Source organism: Hoplias malabaricus, chromosome X1 (assembly GCF_029633855.1).
Source record: "Hoplias malabaricus isolate fHopMal1 chromosome X1, fHopMal1.hap1, whole genome shotgun sequence".
NCBI classification, from domain to species: Eukaryota; Metazoa; Chordata; class Actinopteri; order Characiformes; family Erythrinidae; genus Hoplias; species Hoplias malabaricus.
This window is the reverse complement of record NC_089818.1, coordinates 4,964,090-4,990,179: the sequence shown is the minus strand read 5'-3', so window position 1 is coordinate 4,990,179 and position 26,090 is coordinate 4,964,090. Positions and strand designations below refer to the sequence as shown.

Sequence of the window (26,090 nt, the reverse complement as noted above, 5' to 3'; positions counted from 1 at the left end):
AGCCCCTAAACAATAGTCACAGCTCCACCTGAAGGTTTATCATTGCCATTGTTTAGCCGTGGGGCCTCTAAGAGCATTATATGGACAGCAGGTTTCCTAGATTTCATTTGTGGGTGGACTTCCCCTGAATGCACACGCCGTCCCTCGACTGCATGCCAAGCTGGAAGGCCGTAATGCACGGAGGCAGTGGAATCTTGTGATTAATAAAGATACTATGCAAATAACATTCTCCCTCTGCTTGGTATGGGCCTCGAGGCGCGAGAGAATGGCAGGCACGTGCTGAGTGGGAGAAAAGGAATGATGGCGAGCTAGGTGGGGGGAAGTGACGGAACGAGAGCGATTAAGTCTCTGAGAGAGAGGGGGAGAGAGAGAAAGAGAACCCAAACTCGAGAATGCTCCGCCCGATGTCTAAGAAGCCGAATTTACACTCGTGCCAATCATGAACAAGTTTAGACTGCAACCAAATGCCATTGCTTCACTGCAACATATAGAACACAGCCTGTGTTTACGGCACCACACGGTACCACCCTGACCATGTGACTACAACGGGGCAGGCCTAGGTCAGTGTCCAACAATAAACACAGTGCTATACATGTTCACAATACTATTCATGGGTTGCAGGTGACATCACGGTGTAGTTTGGCTCCATATAGGGTACCTACTCATTACTCAAACAAACGACTCCCATAAAAAGTACGACGTTTAAACAGTTTTATTGTTTCATTCAACAATTTTAGCCCTCGGTTAGATATTAAAGGAACATTCATGGATCTCCGTTCATTTGTCTCAGTCAGTAGAGGAGCTAGGGCTGCGATCCTAATAACACACAACTCCCTAAATACTGCATATCACAGGTAATAAAACTACAAACTGTAATCATACGCTAATTCAACAGTGAAACGTGAATCTTACAGCTCACTAAATGTTATTTTTGAGGTGCAGTGCACTAGGTGAGTGCAGAACCATTTCTTCTATGACCTTTTATGGCGCCGCTGCACCATGGAAACATCACATCACTGATCTGTTGTCTATTACATGCTAAATCAAAACACAACTGAAATTACATGACAAATGGAGCCTGCATATGATGTGTATATGAGTAACTCAGATTTGATCAAAGGCAGAGAAATGCGCACTAAATTTGCCTTTAGAACCTTTGACGGAAATGCTAATATGGCTAACAGAGGATAACTTTTTCTTCTCTTTATGCAGCACAGTGGAATCATTTAACCCCCAGACGCAAAGAAGCAATGGTCTTCTGTGCTGCTGATTGTTGTGAGACTCTCCAGCATGGAGTGCTGTGTATTAGATTCATTTACCCATCTTTCCCAAATGTTTACATTAGTGGTGCACTCTGAAATGATCGATAAAATTACGTGACTGCAACACGTGGATACTTTCAACATTTCTTGTGAAGTTAGTTTCTCAAAGCCCCCTTTTGCTGCAGTAGTAGCTTCTTTTACACTGGTTATTAGAATATTTCAGTAAAAAATAAATGATACTCAGCCCCACAGCTTTAGTGAGTGTCAGGTAACGGATGTTGGATGATTAATTCTGGATCAAAAACTACAGTCCAGCTCATGCCAGATGTATTGGATGGAGTGCTATCACTTCAGAGAACACAGTTCCATTTCTGTGCATTTCTATGTAGAATATACAATCAGGTCAGTTGACCACAGTTGGTGCACCTTAAAATGAGTTCCATCGTTGTAAGGTGTGTCTACAAATGTTTGGACTTACAACATAGTGTCTGTTCACATAACATAACACCTCATACCGTGTGTGCACTAGGACCATGTACTTTACTGCATGTGTGTACATGCTTAGTGTACATTTCTGGCCTCAAAGCTCCAGAATGTGTAATAATCCTGATGTAGTGGTTGGAGCTGGAAGCCAAGCGCAGGGGTTAGAGCTGAGGCCCTGCAGGGGCTATGGCTCTCTCTAGGGGACAGTACAGGGCTTTGTTCTCCCCTCATGCCTGGCATTCCCCACGCAAGCCAGCCTCAGAGGAAGGCTGGGTTCACTGCCTTTTCTCCTTGGCCAAATCCAGCCCCTAGGCGAGGCCCATTCAGCTCAGAGCTGGGCCTCCACTCCGTTTAATTAAATACGACCAGGAAGAGACAATGGGAGTCGAGAGAAGTGGCTGTAAGGTGCTACCAGCTTGGCTTCGAGGAGGAACCCGGAGATATGTGTTACCGAGAAGGATGGAGGGAGGGATGGGGTGACTGTGAGGAGGGCGTAGGGTTCAGGAAGAGCCTCTCAGGTCCATAAATCAGCAGGTTGGGTGGAAAAACAGCCCCCACTGAGAGATGATCTCAGTAATAGGAACATTGTGTACAGTAAACATTTACATGGGTGGAAAACTCAGTCGGAGATGATAGTATCAAACTGTGCGGTAAGCTAATACTATTGCTTTTAGCTCATGAAATATTCAGACGCAGCCAAAAGAATGAGGACATCAACCACGAGTAGATGAGCAGCACGATCCTCAGTGTGGATCCGTTGAACATTTCTGTTGTCTTCCGTCTCCAATACCGACCAATGGCGGACCTCCTGCCTCCCCGCGATTGGCCGCTTGTGTTTAGCTGAAAGGAGAGCGGGGTGTAGCCCCCCTCAGGCCCCCTCCGTTACCCCCATCTGAAAAAATTGGAGCAGACATTTCAGGGCTGGATGTGCGCTCCCTGCGGAGGATTTGTTTAATGGAAATTTGGTGTAGGGAACATCCCCCCGAGGGACATGGGGCTGGAGCAAATCACAAGGACGTGTGCAGAAATATGACATTTTACCCGCTGCTGGCACCACTAATCATTCACACCATGATGTAGCGGCACACACACACACACTGAAACTACACCCAATCTGTGACACACACACCCCACCCTGCTTTGGCCTCCTCTGTCCTCGTCTGGCGTCCATTTTGCGTCCTGTTCATGGGGTCCAAAGCAAGCGTTCTTGAGTATTCCAGCCCAGACTCAGGTAATAATGTGGCAAGGCCCTCTCGTGACAGTCTTAGAAGATATTTCCTCCACCACCTGACCTCTGAGGGGTATGGAAGGCTTTTCCGTTTCACTCAAAAATGCCACATGACTTACACTAATGAGCATGATCTCATTTTCACGTTTTAGCCTCCGTTTGTCACCAGCCACAGCATTTTTGGATTGCTTCCTCCCTTTCACCAGGGGAACAAAGCTTCTCTAGGGTGGGAGAGTTAAAAGAGGAGGAGGCGGAGAGGTGGGCGGGCGAACACGTCCGATGTCGAAGGGAACGAGCTCCGACAGCTCGACTGAGGACGGAGGAAGGAGCTTATTTCATGGCTGATTTGTTTTAATATCTGGAGCAACAGCAGGAGAGCGAGCGTGGGGCGGAAAGATGGAGAGCGAGGGATGGAAGGTGGAGGAGCCGTCCGGGTCCATGAGAGGGAGAAACAGAGACATAGAGAGAGAGAGAGAGAGAGAGAGAGAGAGAGAGAGAGAGACGGATCACCAGAGAGTGTGAACAACTGAAGGGACAAGATAGAAGAATAAGAGGAGGAGGGAGGCTGGGGGATTGTTGCGGGGTGGTCAAGGCCAGGGGAGACATGGGGGAAGAGGGTGAGAGGGACAGAAAGAGAGGAAAGGAAAGGGAGAGGAAAGAAGGGGCAGTTCTACTTTTAGTGTTTCAGTAATGTCATCTTAAAAGAAAAAAGAAAACAACACAAAAGTGCAAAAACATGACAAAACATCTGTCACGGCCATCAAAAGCATGTCTCACTTCCCCCCTCAAAAGACTGAGCAAAGAGGAGGAAATAAGCTTTGACACTGGCAGGAAACGTTTCTAGAACTTCTCTGATCGCATTTGAAGTGAGAGGCTCTCTGAAGAGTCGGACAGGATCTGAGGCGAACCAAAAAACAATGATGCAACCCTGACAAGAAATACGTCCAGATACAAGTGATGTCTTTTTCATTCCTCAAAAGACTTTTTTCTGACACCTTGTGTTTTATCCCTCAAGGTAAACAGCAGTAGTACCTTGTACAGTGTGACCACCTCAAGCCAACGAAAGACATGTTTGTGTGGGAGATCTGAAGTGCACTGTACATGTGAGTGCATAAAGATGTGGTCTCCTGCTCTGTAGGTGTCTCAGCTGCAGATCTGATTTCAATCTGATTAAAACCCTATTCCAGAGTCCAGAGGTTTCCAGGTCTATTTCCCTTATCTACCCAGTGCAAGCTTGTGCATTATGGATTTGTTATAGGAGAGGTTCATGATTTACTTTGGGTACAGCTATGGTTGGGCCTGGTGGGTCCTAGGACCTCTTACATAGAGGTAAATCCCTCCCAGGTTTCTGACTGAAATATTATCCTCCAAAATGGAATTTGTCTAATGCCCTGGATGCATATGGACTGAACTCTTCCATCCTCGTGCATTTTATTCTAAGTCTGATGAATAATCATAAACAATTGACAAGTGTCTGTGAGGAGTGTGGTGTGTTCTCTCTGTGTCTGCGTGGGTTTCCTCCGGGTGACTGTCTGTGAGGAGTGTGGAGTGTTCTCTCTGTGTCTGTGTGGGTTTCCTCCCGGTGACTGTCTGTGAGGAGTGTGGTGTGTTCTCTCTGTGTCTGTGTGGGTTTCCTCCGGGTGACTGTCTGTGAGGAGTGTGGTGTGTTCTCTCTGTGTCTGTGTGGGTTTCCTCCGGGTGACTGTCTGTGAGGAGTGTGGTGTGTTCTCTCTGTGTCTGCGTGGGTTTCCTCCGGGTGCTCCGGTTTCCTCCCACAGTCCAAAAACACACGTTGGTAGGTGGATTGGCGACCAAAAGTGTCCGTAGGTGTGAGTGAGTGAGTGAATGTGTGAGTGTGTGTTGCCCTGTGAAGGACTGGCGCCCCCTCCAGGGTGTATTCCCGCCTTGCGCCCCCAATGATTCCAGGTAGGCTCTGGACCCACCGCGACCCTGAATTGGATAAGCAGTTACAGATAATGAATGAATGAATGAATAATTGACAAGTACATTTCTCCTAAAGTCGTTTCCAATTTTCAGAAGTTGCTGTCACCGTGGCAACGCTTACACAGCTGCATGTCGAGAAGAGAAGAGAACATTGCAGTTTTCAGCCATTGTCCATAGCTATCTACAACTTAGTCTTGCATTGCATTCTCTAGGGACCACATAACATGACCTGGGGTCGCCTACTATAGCAGGAAAAAAAATCTGACTGATATACCAAAGGACCAATCATACGCTGATACAAGGAAGTGCATATACGCAGAGGTACAGAGGGCCAGTCAGAATGCAACTGGCAGAACCCTGACGGTGAGGCCAGATTAAAACACTGAAAATATCAGACTCCCCTTCAACTTGTGGGCGGAGCATCTGTGACTGAGATTATCTACAACTAGGCTAATACACACCATGATGTACTATGCTATGTGCTAAAATTCAGGTTACTTTATTGCTACAAACTGCAGTCTGTAAGACAGTGTACACGGTAAGAGTGTGTGACTGCCCAAAACCTTCCTAAATTTCAATGGAAATCAATGTAAAAAAGATTATATTCCAAGCAATTTTGGAGAATTCTATTGGTCCATTTCTCATGAAAGTTTCACACAGCTGCTGTATTCAAATGTTGTAGTAAACTAAAAATCCACAGACATGGTTTTTCCTTTGATAGCGACAATATGCAGAATACAACACACTACAATTTACCATTTTCTTTCAGCCTGACCTCATGAACTGTGCAGAAGTATTCATGCCAAATTGGTGGGCGATGTATGTACAACCATATTTTCCAGTAGAACCACAGTTAAACTGGCTTCTCAGAACACAAAGCCCTTTTTTGTGCCCTGTTTATATCTGTATCTGCTCCCCTTCATCATTTTGTTTCATGCATAAGTGAGCTTTTGGAAAGTCGTTTGCAGAGCTGTTAAGGGCTCTCTTCCTTTATGTATAGCTTAGCTGGCTCAGAGCTTGGCATAGAACATGGAGAGTGAAAGCCAAAGTGGCATTCTCGTTTGAAAAGAAGTCCTTGAATACATCCCAACAATGAATGTTTTAATTTTTTTTATTAACATTAAGCAAGGCCTTGTCTGTTGATTCCAAATGCTGCCCGTGCCATGGGCCTGCACACAAACGGATGGCACTGTTATCCATGTGGTAATGCCACTTACTTCTCTTGGCATCGTAACAGCTGGTCGTCATGGCACTTTGTTCGGCCTGATTAATGACATCACTCATCGACTGGGGCATACACTTGGGGTACCATATAAACACAGTTTTGTTACATTTGGACAGCCTTTGTCAATGGAGAGCTATGAATTAGTTGCAGTCGAATAACTGATCATTTTAGCGATGTTAGCTTTTGCAAGTTTGTCAGCTGTAACTTCATCATCAGTCAGCGCTATCTATGATACTACTGAACTAAATGGACCATTGGTCAATTAAAACCAAGGTTTGAATTGTTAAGTGTTGCTCAGGACACTTCTAGAGTTCCAGACTTGGGACAATAGTAGATAATTAGCTTGGTTTACAAGTGTGCAGTTCCAGTCTTATTACACTGGAGACATCACTGGAACAGGGGTGAAAAAGGGTCTCAAAATGACATCCCTCTAGGTCTAAAAATTGGTTGAAATGTGGTAAATGATCTGAAAAAGACATATGTCATGTGCTAAATTTGGGCCAACTCAAATAGACCAAACAGAGCCCAAATTTCAGTATCTGTTTTTGGGCTAAAAAGAGCAATGACGTACCGACCAGACGTTCATATGACGTCTGATGTTTGGTGGGTTGGTCCAGTAAGTAAGTGGCCATTAGCTCAGAATGTAGAATCAAAACTCGGGCCAATGATAGGGTAGCTAACTTGCCAAAGTGGTAGAGGCACCAGCATAAGGGTCTATTTACTCCAAGTCAAATTATTTTGTACCCAAAAAGAAAATAATCCTTTATTATAGTGGAACCATCACACCAAGTCTGATGCGGTTTTGTCTAAACCCTGAAATTGCAGGAAGACACTGGAAGAGGAAGAAGTAGATTTGTTGAGTAAGAGCAATGATAAATTATCATCTTATTCTAAGGGCGGCAACTAAATGACACATACGTTGAATTCACCCAGTTCTACAGAACAATGCGTGGGGTTTCAACACTTCATTCAGGATCTAAATTTGGGTCCATTGGGATCGGATTGGATGAGTGTTGCATGTTGCTCATTTTTCTGCTCTTGATGCTCATTGGTTTGGTCTACAAGCCTCACAGCTGAGCTCTGATTGGTCGGCCCGATTTTATCACAATTGTACAACGCAGAAAATAGAACATGCTTTAAGTGAAAAACTGAAGCAGCGTCACAGTCCATCGGTTTCGGACAGGGCGAAAGACACCATTAATATGGTACTGTTGGACAATGATTGAATCATTAGTTCTGGACAATGGTGTAGTTGCTAGCTTGGGACTGTGGCGGAGTCACTAACTTCGACTGTAGTAGATTCACTGGCTCTGATCACCAGCATGAGACAGCAGGAGCCAGTGCCTGATCTGAATGCAGCCCTCGTCCAGCCCCGTATCTTCATAAGTGACAGAAATACAAAGACTGCCTGCATAGCTATGTGAGTGTATGTGTGTGTGTGTGTGTGTGTGTGTGAGAGAGAGAGCGAGCGAGAGAGAGACACAGTGACACAGTGACAGAGACAGTTTTTCAGTGGGTATGTGCCTCTACACTGACCTCACTTGGTCATGAACTCAGCTCTGAGTCACTACAGAGCAGAGAGAGGCTGCTTTGTGCCCTAACTTTTCTCCCCCATAAAGAACATGGAAATAATTGCCTCCTTTCAATGCTGCCTTCAACACTGGCCCAATAACCTCTCTGTATTTCCTATAGTGTTCAATTACTCCACCGGATGTTCTGTAAAAGGCAGATCTTCCATTAGAAAGGTCCCTGAAAATCCAACTGCTTTTCTGTGATTATTTATTCAGACATATTTTTTTTATTCTTTGTGGAAAGTAAAGCTGAGTGCTCATGTATATGCTGTGCATTTGAGTCCTGTTTCTGTGTTTGGGCTGCTCTACTTAGCTAATGGTCCTTGCAGTCTGTTCCCTCCATGGTGTCATTATTCTGCATTCCACATGGCTGGCGCACTAATAAACACACTGTGAAATGCATTATAGGCTGGAGAGAAATTTGCAGGGGCCAAAAGCATGCCCTCTTTTTTCGGAAGCAGCACCGATTCTTTTCATTGTGGATTTTGAGCAGTGAGGGCTTTTTAATTGTCCGTGATTGGAAAGTCACTGAGGCCAATCGCTTCTCCGCCCGCTTTGTAAACAGATCTGTTAAAAATCCCTTGAAAAGCGTGAAATGACTGCGGTGTCTGTAAGTTCTTCCAAATGAGCGCTGCTCATCCCCCACCCACCCGCCTTCTGGTTGCAGGGATGGCTGGCCCCTGGTCCACATGAACTCCCTGTCTGCTGATGGAGCTGACAGCCATTTGTCAGTCTGGCTCGAGGATGAAACACACACTCTGGAAAGGCTAAAGCTGAAAGGAGGGTGGTGTGTCAATACTTAGTGAGCACACTATGGAGGTACCATTTGGTGGCTTTGATAATTTAGCTGTATTCATTCATTTTATACCATTTTCAGTAGATCAAGGGTATTTCTAGATTAGCATGCTAATTTGCTCCACCAGCTCTGGCTATTGTTTCAACTAGCTAGGTATACGGCTAATTTTTAGCTCGCACTTGTAACAATCCTCATGTTATTAAGCATTTGTAGAAGGTAGAAATGGCCTTTGATGTAATTACTGGCTAAAGCAACTCAATTAATTAAAGCTTGGTTTGGGTTCAAATGCTACCTATGTATTAAATAGGGAGGGAGATGTTGGTAAAGAGTAGGGACGGCCCCTTAATGCCCTCCACCCACTTCCCCCTAATCTAAAGAGTGGTCAGAAATAGCTAGTCCCATATCACACATGAATTATCCATCCTCTCTGCCCTTTTATCTAATTCACTTAATTAACCAAGGTCAATAGGATCTCGACCCCATGTCTGTCCCTGTGTATTCGGGATGATCCTGACCCTTTCCCCTGACATGATTCTCAGGTAGATAGGCATCAGTAATTTTGGAAAGCGGCCTCATACAAGGGTCAGCCATACTGCTTTGATAGAATGAGACAATGTAGAGGGGTGACAAATAGGCTACTTACACCGAGGGGACATTCCAATGTCAATATACCACATTTCCTGTGTACTCCCTCAGCTGTGTGTGCAGGCAGGAGTGTGTGTTTGATGGGTTTAGCTGTTTGTTGGGGAGCAGGTTCTATGAAAGATGTCTAGCCAGCTTTTAATTAGGAAGACTGATGGCTGTTGATACACCTTCCCCACCTCAGGTTATCCGTCATTAGCCAGAGTGGTCCACATAATATCAGCTTTCTCAAACCAAATTACAGTTTTCATGATTTTCTAAAGGCTAAAATTTGAACACGATGTTCCTGTAATCTTTACTGAGCTTATTACAAGACATAACGTCATTTTAATAAGGAGCAAACATTATCCCATATCACTGTAGTGGGTTGCAGTCAAAGCTGCCATTTCCGTTTTGATTTGTCAATGCATTAATATACGGCTAACAGCAAAGAGTGTCTGAATTTTCAGGTACCTGTGTTTGTAAATGAGATACACGTGTGTGAGGGAAACTTCTTAAAGATTAATAAACCTCTACATAATAATGTTTTCTCTGGAATCATCCGTCTAAGCCTAGAACCACTGAGGAACTCTTAGACTTTTCCATCAACGTGAAACAGGTTTAGGTCCCGTCCGCAAATCTAATTTGGCTCTGCACATTTCTACCACCATAATTTGGTTCATAAACCAGAAAAGGCCTAGGGATTGTAGGTTGTTCAGTGTGGAATATGTAGGTGTCTGTGTGTATGTTGGGCTAACGAAGCTCCAGAAAGAGCACAGAGCCTCAAATAAAGCTTTATTACGCAGAGAGATGTACACAGTCAATTACAGCATGTTATATACATTTATAAAAGGAAATAAGACTCCGGCTGTGTGTTTTCTGGGGCTTTTTTAAGCACAAGGCACGTTGGCAAGTTTTCTCTACTGTTCACATGCTCAGTAGGTTGGTTCGAAAACTTGACAACATTTACACACATGTACCATACAAATTACTATGATCTGAACCAGCTGTAAACAGAGGACAAACCATTCTTGATTCACACAAAGATCCAAGAATTCTGAACGGAAACCAGTTCAATAATTACTTATTTTGGTGGAAAAGGGACATTGGAGAACCAGTGAGGACTGTTCAGTGCTTGGCCATGCTTAAAGATCCCTTCCTATGGTTCTTGAATGAGCTATGTTTGTAAATGAAATATATAACCTTGAAGAACATCTGAGCCACGAACCACTAAGGAAGCACTAAATATTACATATGGTTCCTTCATTAGAGGAGCGTTCTGTGTCAAAGCACATCATAAGAACCTTATGTAGGAGGCTTGTCAGTGAAACAAAAGAGCAGGACTGGGCCTTCAGTTTTTCTATTGTAACCAAAGTTAATTGCTGTGGAGGATATCCCCCAGTGGTCGCCCTGGTGTAAAACTGATACCTCTGCCGATCTGGTACAAACCATCTGGTGGCTTCTCCAGCAGACAATGGTCCAGAGCTTGATGGTGTGTATGTGTTTGGGAAGGAGGGGCTTGATGGAGACCATTTGGCCATGCCCAGGGTATCAGCTTTTAATGCAGCGGTCCAGAACGTAACACTCGGTGGAAAGGGCCTGGGCAGAGAGTTCTTGAGGTGTATGAAAGCTCCCGGCCATTAGCTGGGGGAAGGGAGAATTGCCAGTGGAAAAGGTCCTGAATGGAGCCTCTTATGAATAGTGTATGATTTATGATCTTTAATTTACTGTGCTTTTACATATTCGGATGTTAGGTGGGCTGAAGGTTTTCGCGGACATTGAAAGCAAGGCAAGTCTGCCGATTAGACCCAGGCTGTTTCTCAATATGAAGAAACTGCTGACGTACGGGGTGTGTTTCCCTTTTGTGCCCAATGTTTTCAGTAGGATTTTCTACAGCTTCTTGCAATCTTGAGTTTTGGAATCACACCTGGGCTGTAGACGACACTGACACCTATTGAGAAATGGCCTCTGTCAAACAGAAAGGATTGAGGTAAAGGTGTAGGAGTCTCTTTCACAGGTACCAGTCGTGCAACACATTCGCTTTGTCGGCGAGGCCTAAATCCTCAAAGAGACAGAGACAGCGGGGAAGTAATTAAATGCAATTTCACAGCACTGTCTGATTAAGGACTGTTGTGATTCTGTTTGTGAGGAACTCATTAAGCTCTCCGAGCTCTTGGACAAGTGTGCTTTTGCAGAACAAGTGGCTGAGCGGCTAGATTTCTTCGCCACACGCCTCTTTAACCGCAATAAGCATGGCGGAGAGGTCTGGAAAACAAGCGTGGCATAATTTGGACAAACTCAAACTCCAGCAAATTAAGGACTCTGAGAAACCAACCGCGATCACGCTGACAAAAGTGCGGGAAGAGGGATTGGAGGATTTCGGGAGGATTTATCTCTCAGTGGTATCAACATTTATTCTTCACCAAGTGTCCGAGCAAGTCGGTCAACACAGAACACTCAAACCAAAGTCCACTTAATTATCGTGACTCTACTCTGCTAACTCCACAGCTGTTAGCCTAAGTCTAAATAAAGAGTTAACAAAGCCATCGAGGAGGAGAACTAAGACTCCAGATCAAACACAACACATATTCCTGACCCAGTGGGTGCTGCTGTCGTTATGAGTTTGTGGTGTGGTTAGTCTTTTGGAGCAGTGTAATGGAAATGGTGCTGAAAATGTCATCAGACTGTTTCATCTCATTGTCATTCCTTCAAAGCGTTGCCCTTTTGTTGCTATTTATTCTATGGTCATTTCCTACGTATTTGAACATGCGAATGAGGTGTGATGACACTCAAATACACACATCATGCCCCCCCCACACACACACACAATATTTACCCACACAGAGCCGTCCCATCAGCCACCAGGGCAGCATGGATGCGAATGAAACCCAGTGGTGGCCTGCTGTGTGTGAAATCAGCCGCTAATGCCATTAGAGGTGTCCAACCAAATCACCCTCACTGGCCAAAGGACAGCGGGGCTTTGGGAATTCAGGAAATATTTCCATTTCCCTCATTCTACCAAAATATGGAAGATTTCGCATCACTTGCAATTTTCTTTTTTAGGAAACAAGAAGTATACTGCCAACTACAGGCCTAGATATTTTTAGAGACCCTTCTAACACTGCTAATCCCATTTTAAACATGGCAAACCTCATGTGGGGGCCCACTCTATGGAGCCTGAACTGGTTTACTGATGGACTACAAATCAATCTGATACTTCATCTCATGTGAGTTGCACTTCATATGAAAAAAGAATTAAGAATATTGAATAAATCTCTCTTATCAGTGTTGTTTATGAGCTGGTGGTGGCAGGAAGGGAAGAGGAAGGAAAGGAAGAATACATATTTCACGTGAAATGGCAACATTTGGATTACATTTTGAGCTGCTGATGCCAAATGTAACTCTCGGTGTGGATGACATTACAGCTGTACATCTGTCTCCTGAACGGTCTTTTTTTCTTCTTTTTTGTCCCCTGCAGCTGCATCCTCGGCCCCAAAGGACACTTCGGCGACTCGCCGGTAAATATGTCTCTAACACGGCCAATAAAAGAGACCGTCCTTTAGAAAACACCCATTCGTCAACTGAGATCACTGACCGGTCACTCCTTCTGTTTGTGCTGGACTCTCTGGAGACCTGCCTCTATCCCTGCACTTCTAAATGGCCCTGGGCCTTCACACACACACACACACATACACACACACACACACACACACATTCATACTCAGAGAGAGAGAGAGGAAAGCAGGAACAAGAACATGCCTGAAGACTTGCTAAGAGCATCTGTCACCTCTGGTGTGAACAGCACTGAGCTATAGCAGGTCTTTGATAAATTAATTTAGGCCTGGTCCTTATTTTACAGTAAAGCAAAAAAACGTATCTATACAGTTCCAACCATTTTCTACAGTCTTCGTCTATGATTTCCAATTTCAATATGTATTGATTTTGAACCTGTTTGTTTATTACAGGAAGTGACATAAGAGATTTTCAAAAACACCATTCATTTTAATGAGAAAAGGCACAGACCTCATACTTTGGCCCAGACTTCTTAATATGGGCATGATACCAACGGCCGACTGGTGCACAAAGACGCCTAGTCCTTTTCACACAAGCCTTGTATCTCTAGCAACAACAACAAAAAAAAAAGTGAAAAACCATCACTGCAGCCTCTCATCAGATCAGAAGTGTGGACAGAGGAGGTGTGAGCAGAGGAAGTTAGTGGAAGTGAGACTGGCACACTTGTGGGAAGAGCCTTGTGTTGTAAAGTCACACTTTCTAAATGCTCTAATAGAACCCCAATACACACACACACACACACACACATTTTCTCCACCTCAGTGTCTCAATAAACATTACTTCCACAATAAAGTAAGCACAGCCTGGTCTGAGGCTCATAAATACATAGTTAAATAATAATAATAATAATAATAATAATAATAATAATAATAATTAGGCCTTTATACCAGTTTAATGTACTTCACACAAAAAAAGAATGAATGAAATAAATGGAAACAACTGTAAGAAAAAATGGTATATATTCTGTAAAATAAACAACTTTCGCTGTTTTTTTGTTTTACAAATGTATTTATGTTTACTCATATTTTACCATAATTACCATCATATAAAGCATTTCAAGATTCATTCAGCTTGTCCTTGTTTCTGCAGTAAGAGCTTCTACTCTCCTATGAAGTCTTTAAAACAGTTGTTGGCACATCTTATAAATTATGTGGTGGCATTGAACCATGAGTGATGTTGGATGATTTGTTAATAATAATAATGTGAAATTATTTATCATTGTACAACATACAACAGAATGTGTCTTCCGCATTTAACACATCTGCATGAACACACACACACACACACACACACACGCACACAGTAGTGCACTAGGGGCTGTGAGTACACACCCAGAGGGGCGGGGCGTTTTCGAGATCTCAAACGGACTTTTAACTCATTCAAAGTTGGACTACGCTCCATCACTCCTGAGAATACGGGTGATACTGCCCCACTGCTCAATTTTACACCGCTCTTGCTAACACTTGCCATTGAGCATGTTAGCTTAGGCTAATGTGAGGCTACTATAGAGTCTCCCAGTTCATTTAATGTTTTTCATACATCACAAATCTGTGCATTCATGGTTTAGGTTTTATGAATAAAGTGTGTGTACTGAGAAAAGGCAGCAAGTCACACAGATATGTTTGTGTATGTGAGAGAGAAAGAGAGAATGTGTGAGAGAAAGAGGGAAACTTGTCACTACAGGCAACAAAGAGGCTAAGCTACATAAGTTTTGCATGCCAAACTACATGCTATCTGCCCCCATTGTCTGGGATGAGGGCTTTGTGGTGAGAGTAGCATGCCTGCTAGGCATTAGCTTTAAACAAAAGGTGGAGGTAATTCCCTTTTTTCGCACATGGGCGAGTTTTTGCACAGGCTCTCTCTCTCTCTCTCTCTCTCTCTCTCTCTCTCTCTTTCTCTCTCTCTCTCTCTCTCTCTCTCTCTCTCCACCCCCTCTTTTCCTCCCTCTGTCTTGCTCAATTCTGACTCACTTTAACAAGAGCCAGGCAAAGAGCCCCCAGGCTGGGAAGGTGTATGTGTGTGTATTGGGCCTCCATTTTGATAAAATCAAGCTCTACAGGTGTAGCTGGGTCGTCTATCAACACCACCATTGTTCCCCTTGCCAACCGCCGCTCAGCGGATAAAGGCAGCACAACCTGTCCCAACCATGCTAATGCTAACATCACTCATACACTGACACACACTCACACACAGCTGAGGAAACCATTTCTACTTGAAAGAACTGTGCTATGTTAACTCGGTTGTTGTCTTTCAGCTTATTAAAAGTCTGTCTGTAATTGTGTTGAGGTAATAGATCACCGCTGTCATTTTTTAATATATACATTCCTTCCATTTACATTAGCTGCTGTGTGTACGTTTTTCAACAAAAGGACAAAATGGTCCAATGTACACACTTGAGCCGAGTCCATTCAAAGCTGTTTTTTTTTTTCTTATACATTCACACCCACACATACCCACAGAGCTCCAGTGTGAACCAGACAACCATGACTCGCCCCCAGCCCCGTATGAGATTTCAAAATCTTCTTCCTCCCCTCACCGTTCCCATGCTCCTCCCCAGAAGACTACAGTCTTGGAACCGTTTGCTTTGCTTTGTCATGAATGATTCTCGGAAGAGAGATTCAGACCTTGTGATGAGTAGACATATAAAACGTCATGACCCTTGTATACGTCTGTAAATCTATCAATCTCTCTGAGAATCCATCAACGGAGCCATCTACATGTAGCCTTAGGTTCATGGGGCTGGTCCTTTATGAGAAAGAATGGGTTGAAGCTTTCCAAAGAGTGTATCCTCAAATTATCCAACATTATTAAGAACAATGCTCATTACTTTTGCGTCTCGTATGTTGTTCTAACAGTTTTGGAGTTGAGCTTTGTACATATTACATGGTCATTGATGAATATTAATGGGTATTACATAATTAGTATGCTAATAATAATAATACTCACAGTAATAATAATATTATTATTAAAAATATATTACATCTATGTTTCAAACAGCTGTATATCGACTTGCCTATCTGTCTATCTGTCTGTCTGTCTGTCTGTCTGTCTGTCTGTCTATCTATCTATCTATCTATGTCAGTAAGTCTGGTGCAGGTTATGGTTGCTGTGCCTGAGCTCCGACCCTGAGGGTGACTTTACATTCTTACGTGCCGTGTCACAGGATAAACAGGCCAAGTCCCAACAGAGCTGTGAGGGAAGAGGAGCAGCCGACAGTTCTCAGGAGCGCAGATGAGCTAGCAGTGGATTATGAAACCTAGTGATGTCACTCATGAACAAATTGTACTTTCTAGATTAAACGTTTGAGTTAACACTCTGAACTGATTCACTGCTGTGAAAGCTTTGTTCTGCTCAGGTAAATATTAGCTGTTTGTGGTGGTATTGAGTCATGGATTTCTGCTGTGCTAATGCCTAAAAACAGACACGACTCTGACACTGTTAATTAAGTACAAGTCTGAGGATACCTATGTAATCACAGTCTAAAAGATCACACTGCTTATGTGATATCTCAGATGCTGGTGTGTGACCTATTGGCTGAGAAAGCTTAAGGGCTGCTCAAGTACTAACACTATGCAGTTTAGAAAAATGTGAGGCTACAATTAGACTAAACGTTTATAGACTAGAGGAAATAAATTCACATTGGAAGCATAAAATATCTATTTACTGATTACGCTAAAATCTGCTACGTAAATTAGCATACAGGCTAATTTGAGAATGATTTTGGACCAGTGTGAGCGTAAAATATATATATTTTAAATATATATATAAATATATTATATATATATTTAAATTAGCATACAGGCTAATTTGAGAACAATTTTGGACCAGTGTGCTGAAAATTAGCCTTATCCAAATTTGTGTATCCATGATTGTAAAGAGTAACTTTCAAAACCATTCCTTAAAACGTAGATGTATTTCACGGGCTGTGGTTCATGTGCTAATCTCTCTAAATTTTTAATGAAGTTGCAAATACTTCATATGTAATTGAGAATGAATTTTTAAACTAATATTTCCAATAAAACATCAATGCTCACCACTTGTTGGTCGTTTCAACATGAAACAGATCCTTTATTTCTCTCACACCGTAGAGGGCTGGCAAAAGTGTCGGACGTGTCAAAGCTGGCGGATAGTGCCTTTATCTAGAATAGATGGACAGAGGGATCGTGACAGTTGAAAGAATGCAAGCTCCAATCGTTGTGTTATAGTTATTCCCAAAGAGAGTTCCTTTGATGGTTTTTTTTTGCCCCACTCTCTTGTCCCCCCATCAATCTTTTTCCAATTACCTGTCATGTCTACCCCCAAATCTATCATAATCGTTGCCTTGGAAACTGGTAGCATCCACCATTAGGTTTTGGTCCATTGTTCGATTTGTGTGGACACAGTGATGTGAGGTGGACAGGAGAAACCCCACCCCACCCCACCACCAATAACGATCATTAAGGTTCACGTAAAAGAAAAATACACTTCTTCCAAATTTCATAAAACAAGACAAAGTTTTTTAGATTTAAGTGAATTTAAGTTAGCATTAAATATGCAGAGAAAATAAAACAGAAAAGTCTTAGAACATACTGCTAAACATTACATTTTTTTATATGACATTTTGTAACCGCTACAGAGCTCCAGGATCCTGTGTTTGTTCCTAGCCTTGGGTCAAAGTACTGCATGTACACCCTGTGTCTGTGTGGGTTTCCTCCAGGTGCTCCAGTTTCCTTCCACAGTTCGAACACATGCTGGCGGATTGAGTGTCTTACTGGCTGAGTGTGTGATATTGTGATAGACACGCCTCCCGTCCAGGGTGTGTGTTCCTGCTATGCACCTGATGACCCTGAACTGGATGAAGCACTTGCAGAAGATAAATGACTGGATGAATTTGTATCAAAATAACCATTAAGTACATACCGAGATGTTGAAGTCTGAGATCTGCAGGGGTCTATCCATTGTTCTGGGAAAACCAGCAGCTTCTGTGTTTGATTTCCTATTGTTATTGTTTTTGTCTATTTCCTTTTCTCAGCACTGGTTTCTTCACAGCGCCAAGTCTTTTCTGTCCCATTCTCACGGAGGAAAGACATAGACTTTTGAAACTTTTTCTAAAGCAAAAGTGCGGTTTAATTTGACTTCTGTCCCTCAAAGATGGCTCTTAACCTGATCTTTGTTAACAGTTTTAATGGTGAAACATAGCAAAGGTCTATGTCTTACTATTTTTCTTGTAATCTCCTGTTTTCTGAACGTCTGTGTTATTTAACTTAATACTTAGTGTCCATTGGGTCTGGAAATTAAATAAACAGGAATTTATGACTTTTGCGCAGCACTAAATATATTAAATGAACCGTTCATTTTTGCTAAAACAACTACATTGGGATATTTTTAAGGTTAATTAATTTCTAACTTGGATTTGCTTGGATTCAATGCCGGGTTCAGGTTTATAACTGTATACACCTGATAGGAAACAGTAGCAAGGGTCAAATATAAAAATGTGTGTAGTATTTTGGATAATGCCGCATAGGAATAATAAGCGCTATGGTTAGCATATGGGTATCCATGAGAGACAGATGATGTCTGCAGCCCTCAAGGACATCCCCCAATACCAAGGTTCCGAGGCACTTTGAAAAGCACCAAAAGTGACAACACCCCCACTTCCAGACCGTCATGCATACACAAACATACACACACACACACACACACACAAAGCATCGTGTCCTGTGTGTGCTGCTCTGTCAGCTTGTCATCTCTCACTCGGTACACTCGACTAGACAGCAGCGAGCATGCTGGGATACGACAGGCAGCAAAATGGAGTCTTCTCATTACCTCTCCACACACCTGCTGTTTCTGTCTCCTTAAGAGCCCACAAACAAACAAACAAACAAACAGACAAGACATGCAGAAACAAACAAGCGGATGCAGCCTCCGGAGCTGAATGCCTTGCCAAGTCACTGTGAAAATGGCGTCCACTGAGGTGGATGCACAAAGCTGCGGATATCAGCCTTAATTTAAATGGCCTTTCGCCGAATGATCCGTCAGTGCAGTGTTTGCTTGTGGTTCAGCAGGAGAAACCTGTCCATGAGATGAAATCTGAGATGTTTCTCATATAATGGCAAAATAGCACTGTGTTGTCATATCAAAACCATTTGGAAATACCAGCTGCCCTTGTTATTGTTTGAACATTTCGGGACGTACAGGCTGAGAGAAATGGGCAAGAAAAAGCACATGGGATAATATCTTATGTGAACTGAAATGACTGAGGCAAATCTATTCTGAAAAACCATTCACTCGCCACATTAACTATGGGATTACTGCCGCCTCTCCGTGAAAATCACAACATATTTTCCGTAAATGCAGTGGTATACTTTCCCAGTGGAAAAACCCAATAAGCTTCTCTGTAGCGATATGATTTATTTTTGCTTGCTTTAAATGATCAAAGTGCAAAATGAACCTTTGCACTTGGTTAAGACATGGCTTTGAGCGTTTTATAAAACTGATATCAGGCTTCAAATAAATCCAAATTGTTTACAGATGTTGCATTATGACATGAACAAAGTGAAAGCTTGGTTGCTCCAGTCTGGCGAGGAAAAGACAGTCATGACAGAGGCCACCCAGGCTGGTGAAAAAGAGACCCGAAACAGAGAAAGAGAGACAGACAGACAGACTGACTGAGATTCGGAGAGAGGAGGAGAGAGAGAGAACCTCTTTTCACATCTCTCGCCCCACTCCCAGCTGGACTTCGAAGCTCAGAGTCTTCAAAGGTCCAGAGGAAGCTTTAAAGATCCCCTCCCTGCTTTTTTCAAGGGGACAATGAGGTGAAACCATCTCAACAGGCTGAGAAAAAAGCAGCTCACTGGCTGAGGGGCTGTGAGAAGCTGAAGAAGAAAGGCAGGACAACGATGGGCCGGCAGGAGGGTCTCTCACTGTCTGCCAAGGGCCATGAGGTGAGAGGCCCTCACACTCTTGCGCTTGTGTGTGTGTGTGTGTATGTGTGTCTATTATGGATTCGTAACCAAGAGAGAGAAAGATTGAAAAGAACTTCTAAGTGTATCTGAAACAGCTGAATGCTGAGCTCCAGGGGTGTCCCCTAAAACCATCCTAACACAAATAAATAGTCCAGATCAAACAAGGAGATGAAGGGAATTGGTGTTTTGCAAAGAAATCTAACTGGAGGGTGGTGTTGAACAGTATATTTCACTCTCAGGCTTTCAGCTTAGGTCATAATGTCAAAAACTGTACAGCCCCAAAACTCTCTGTTATTATGACTCCCCTGTGTGTTTCCAGTTGTATGTTAATGGTCAGCCATTTTTTTTGCCATTTCAAACTTAATTTGCATTACCTTTAGGACTGACAAGAGTTTGGTCATCTATCTTTGAGTGCTTGACCATCAACATATAGACGTCTGTGGCCCCAGGGCAAAGAAATTCAGCGTGAGATCAATGATCAATACACAGACATCAATATTATCTAACAGTACCCTGAAAACCACTTCATTTTTGTCATTAAGCTGTTTATGCACAAAACTGTGTGGGCTCCATGAAATGCATTAGTGATGTAACATTGCAAGGCAGCCCACAGCATCCTGCACAATTTATTAAGCTCATAAAGTGATATTCTGTAGCTCTTCCTTCAGTGGCATTGCTCAATACGTCGACTTCAGCCGTCCCAAGCTGCCCACTGTATTGTTTAAAAGTACAATGTGCTTGGTATACATGGATAGCATAGGAACTGAATTGACTTTTCACATGCTAACAGCAGCTTAACAGCTAGACAAAATGGCAGACAGTTTCAGCTACGTTCAGCGTGACTGCTATTGAGGTCATTGGAAAATGTTTATTGACTTTTTTGAATGATTTAAAAGGGGAGCGTGTAAACCCTAATTTGCAATTCACTGGATTTGAATGCCTCTCGAGGATGGTAAAAACACAAATGGTGGGTTCAGGTATTGGAGATACTAGTAACTGAGTGTTCCAATTTGCTCCTGCTCATAAATACACTGTTCTGAAAATCAAAAATAATAATAAAAGTAATGGTAGGATAATTTATGGTTGTGTGGCACATGCCTGATGCATGCGTGTCCCTTTAATAGCGCTATACTACATAACATTTATACCTACACAATACACGACACTCTTAATAATGAGTGAGGTTAGCTATTTTAAGTTGCATCCACAGTGGACACAGATATTCAACTGTGCAACCCCTGGCTCGTAAAACATGAACAAAAACATCATCAAATGAAATAAGACTTTCTGAAAGTTGAAGGTGTGGGACAGGGGGTGATAAAATCGCCCAGCAGTAGGCCGTGGAGCACTGGAACTTCCAATACTTCTGAGAGGAGCTGGAGTGGCTTTTTGTGATCCAGAACTAGCCAACCATCAGCACCTGACCTCGCTAATATTCTTATGGCTGAATCCCTTTCAATTGGACAGGTGAAGTGGGCAGGTGTCTACAAACTTTTGGTCACCGTGTATTTTTCTTTGTCTACAGTAAAGATTATCTGGTGTTCTTCTTACGGGCAGTAAATCACAAGTTCTCCTCGATTCTCGCGAGAAGAGTCGAATGGTCCTACACAAACGCACGCGCTCTCGCACGCGCGTGCATCACCTCGGGGATTGGTTCACGAGCGTTTGTTATTGGTGGTGACGTAGCAGACGTGATGGGAACTTCTACTCGGGTTTACTGAAACGATTCATATGAATCAGGTGTCTGATTCAATGGTGAATTGATTCAGATGGTTTCCCATCCGCAATGTGTTTACGGTTGAGTTCCGTGAGTTTAACCTCCACAAAGGCAGGTCAGGTTTTTTTTTTATTATAAATATATATAATTCTTCTGCGTAAAGGAAGTAAAATTTGATGTTCATAATTAGTTTAAAACATGTAATTTTCGTATCTTGCGAATAAATTTGATTAATCCCAGATAATTTAAAGACAAGCCTTTTGTCAGATGTGCAATGCAAATGCAAGAAAAGCAAGTCGAGTCAAAGACAAAATATATGTAAAAATGTTAAAATAGCTGTCCCTGATTCGTTATAGCTGTGGTATCAAGTGTTATATCGAGGTTAAATTGTGATGGTTTGTTATAAGATTTCTAATATGTTTCCTGTCCGAAAAACGTGCTCTCCATCCCTTAGATTATTAATCAAATGCCAATAAGTTATATTATATTAACGAAAGACTACATTGTGTATGTTTTTTCTATAAAAAAAAACGCCTAAGAACTTTCTGGATTTGACTCATTTGAACTACTGAATCGGCTCTATGCATCGGTTCTGAAACGAATCGGCTCAGAATCACGATTCATTCGCGAGTGTCTCTCCTCCTCCTTTTTTCTCCTCTCTCGTTTTGTAGCCTCTTCGCGTCAGTAGTGTTTATTCGCGTTGTCATGGCGGAGGGACGCGGAGATCTGCCGCCGCCGCCGCTACCGCTCCAGCTCCTCGCCTCGCCGCCGGCCAGCAAACGGCCCTGTCTGCGGCCGGCTCCCAGGGGCCCAGGTCCGGGGCCGGGTCCGGGCTTCGCCAGCTCCCGCACGCGCTGCCCCGAGTCTCTGCTGGACTGTGCCGCCAAGGCCGTGGCGGAGAAGTGGGCCTTCGAACGGGTGGAGGAGCGCTTCGAGCGGATTCCGGAGCCCGTGCAACGCCGTATCGTCTACTGGTCCTTCCCGCGGAATGAGAGGGAGATATGCATGTATTCGTCGTTCCAGTGCCGTGCCGCGGGCGAGGACGCTCCCGCGACCGGCTCCAGTGCCGCCTCCTCCGCCGGCTCCGGCTCGACTACAGCTCCCGGAGGGGGGACGTCGAGCACCGCAGGCAACACTGGGAACGGAGCCGCTGGAGATGGACTCCCTTTTCGGCGAGGAATCCGTCTTTTGGAAAGCGGCTGTGTGGATAATGTACTTCAAGTCGGTGAGTTGGGAAACTTGACGAACGTCGTTTTATTTGGGTAAAATGCGGTCTAACGGTCACTTCGCTCCGTATGGAAACGGTGGAACTTTTTCTAACGTTTATTCTCAACCAAACTACACCGGGTTATGTCAGAAATCAGGAATAGACCATCTCAGACACGTTTATTCCCCCTTTTACCCGCTAGAAGAGTTGAATTCCCTTTTCTCCGTTTTGCCTTTGCGTTTTAGCTTTGAGTGCTAGCGCAGTTTCCCTCAGAGGAGGGTTTTAAAGATTAAAAGGGGGGCTTACGTTACCTCGCCCGTGGAGGACCCCATTTACGGCTATTTTTTCTGCTCAGTTCGCTCAAAAGAGACAACAATTCTTTACGAAAACACACTGAAAACATGATTTTAAAAACTTAGACCATTTCACAGTCGGGGCGCAGGGTTTTCTCTCTCTCCTCTGCTCTCAGGCTTAAGAGACGTAGGGAAAAAAAACAACCTTGTCGGTCCAGACCTCTATTGTGAGTCTCTTACTGCACCGTGGGTCGACACACCATCGAAGTTGGGTCTTATTTACTTGGTTTTGTATCGTCGCGTTCGTTACGATGCGTGTTTTTTTATTGGATCTCTCATTGTAATGAAGTGTAGGCTAATCCGCTTGAGTCCAAATCTCATGGCTTTTGTTTATTTGCTTGCTTGGTCGGGACAAAGGACGCCTGTCTATTTCAACCAGGTCGGAGAAAGCACACATACAGACACTTAGTGACCCAAGGGTTTGGGTTTATATCGAAAATCGACCACAGACCTGGAGGAAAACGGCTTGGTTTCGGTTAAAATCGTCGTTGTGTGGCTCTTCTAACGTTAATACACAATAGCTCCTGCTCCCTCCCCCTCTTCAGGATGATCAATCAGAGCAGTAGGAGAGCCTCTCATATAGATTATAAAATCTGCGTTTGAACAAAGAAACACCACAGAAAGTCCATTTCGACACCTCTGGTTTTAAAGACAAGTCGTGTAGGTTGAAGAAATGAATCGTTGGTGGAGGTTTGAAGCTTGTTGTTTGTTTCTATGCCCCATTCAACGTAAAATGCTTGTCCATTGCCTCAGAAGAGTGTGAATTGTTAAGACAACGGCCAGTTGGAGGAAGGAAATTCTTAGCAAATGATGGTAAATTCATTTCACCATGGGCAGAGAAGACTAAAACAAGTGAAAGACCTCATTTACTGCCAATACAGATCATGCATCGGGCTTATTATGATAGGAGAGGGCCCGTGGCGTTCACGTTGCTGGCAAAGTTCGATGAATTTACAAGAGCAGTCACTTTGATAAGGAAACAAAAAGCACCTTTGTGTTGAGCTCTGCTTTAGTGTGCGTTTTCATTTCTTGAAGAAGTCATTATGGGATCCACCAAATCCCTATTAAACTCAAGTGCTAGGAGGCCAGGTGAGAGCATGCCATAGACCTAACTCAATAATGAAAGCCACAGATAGTTTATTCGTACAAATATCGACTGTGTTCCATTAAAAGGCACGCATACAGGGGAATGTGATATGTTTGTCTGTGATGAAATAACACTGGCATTTATTTAACAAGGTTTCTGTTATGAGGGAGTCAGCCGTTTGCTTTAAAAGCAAACTGTACGTTGGGTTTGTCAGTACTCGCTTTGGAACTGGATATGCCTTTCGATATATGAATGTGCAGTTTTTAGGAAGGACAGCGGTGTGTCTGCTCATAAGGTTTAGAACAGTCGGTAGCTGACCATAATGTATGATTTTAACAGAATGAAGACAGCCTAGTCTTGTAAATTTTTAACCTTCGGTGTTTACTCTGTTTCCATGAGAAAACAGTAGCAGACTCCTATCGCTGTTTTTCGTGTAGTCAGCCTGGGTGAATGGTGGCTTCACAGAAAGGGTTATTATGCTGGGCTTTGACAACGGTGTTGCAGTGCAGTGTAGCATGAGCTAATGCAGCTGTGATTCGGCTGTGTCCGCTGAAGTGTGGTCAGTTTTGTGCATTATAATTTTAAACAGAGACAGTGATTGGTGTTGGGAAGGATTTCCCCAGGGGATGGTTTATACTGGTCGGTCAGAGTGCATCTCAAATGATGGAGTGGATCTGAAGATGTGTTTTTTTTTTTTTTTTCCCTTTTTTCTCCTGTCCTTTCAGCATTAGCTGAGCCAAACACCAGCTCACACTAGACTTAGTTACTTGTTTTTATCGTTCTCTCGCTGCTTCGTGTCTGGGCTTCCTCTCTTTGAACCTGGTAGTCACAAAGAAACTGCAAATGAGGTGCAGAAAGTCCTTACTCTGATCTTTAACGCCTTCACTGCTATGCAAGCCCAGGGTTTCACACTCCACTCAGTTCAAGGAAGCCAACTTTACTTCACTTCACTGAGCCTCACACGCATGCCAGGAGCTTCCAGCAAGCAAGCAGCTCCTCAGAGCTCGGCACGCTGGATATTAATGCAGTCACTATGGTAAATTATATACGTAATCTTATCATTGATTTGCTGAAAATTGCAGTAAAGGTAGTAACTCAGTGTTATGCTTTTGATTTTATGCATTGTGTGAAATGTCACAGTCTGAGACACACATCAGCACCAGCCCTTCACTGTTGGTTTTGATTGGAATAAGTAAAAGTACAGGGAAATTGGTTTTGCTTCATACACTTTATTGTAATTCAAAAGCTCACAGCCAGTGAGTGATATCTAACTATAGTTTTGTTGTTTGGTAACAGCTCTGAATGTTGTATAACCAGTATATCGCTGTGAACGATATATCGGACCATTTTGCATTAGTGCACAGAGGACTGCTTTCCTGTCTGCCATTGATGGGGTTAGTGTCTTAATTAGAATAATTAATTCTAGTTTGTGTTTGTATCGTTCCCCTCCCCCCCTATGCCCGAGTCTTATAAAGTCCTTGGAGAGGAGGTTCCAGCTTTGAGTTAGGCCTGAGGATTATTGGGTCACGCTTTGTTACCCAGCTGTAGAAACCCCTCCTTGTTCTCAAAGAGGGGAGGAGGTGTTGGGCAAAGGGTTGTTAAGAGCACAAAGCTGCGTTGGGGTGTCTTTATGAAGCCTACAGTGGTGGCCCGGAGACCAGTGTTAGACATGAATTCTAGCATTTGGCCACTTGGATGCTTTTGTTTGTTGACTTTATTTACCTGTAAGTTAAAAATAAATGCTCCTGGAATGTTCTTGTAATTTTTGACGTATACATTTTAAAGAAACCTACAATTTTAGAGGTTCTTTAAATGTCCAAAAGTTTGCCTTTACAAAAGTAGCAGCACTGAAAGCCAGAGAAAAGTTTTTTAGGGAACCAGAAATAGTTTTGCAATGGTTCTTATGAGTCTAGATTCTTTCTGAAATGCTTTAGAGGATATGGCATGAGGAACAAAGCAAAAAATGTTTTAGATTTTATGTCTGATTTTGAGAATTGCATCAAGCAGGACCAGCATGTAACTTTTAAGTAAGAGGGGTTAAGAAAACCGTACTTAAGGATGCCTTTTAGCTTAGCTAAG

At 43.2% G+C, this 26,090-nt stretch overlaps 1 protein-coding gene across 1 annotated transcript in view; it reads left to right on the top strand.

Moving 5' to 3' along the window:
* The first annotated feature begins 22,065 nt into the window (after positions 1 to 22,065).
* Positions 22,066 to 26,090, top strand: part of LOC136675860 (zinc finger SWIM domain-containing protein 5-like) — a 52,455-nt gene continuing 48,430 nt past the window's right edge. Inside the window, exon 1 of the mRNA XM_066652643.1 lies at positions 22,066 to 22,589. Within this exon, the coding sequence (XP_066508740.1) occupies positions 22,070 to 22,589 (520 nt within the window). The 5' untranslated portion in view covers positions 22,066 to 22,069. The remainder of the gene's footprint in view (positions 22,590 to 26,090) is intronic.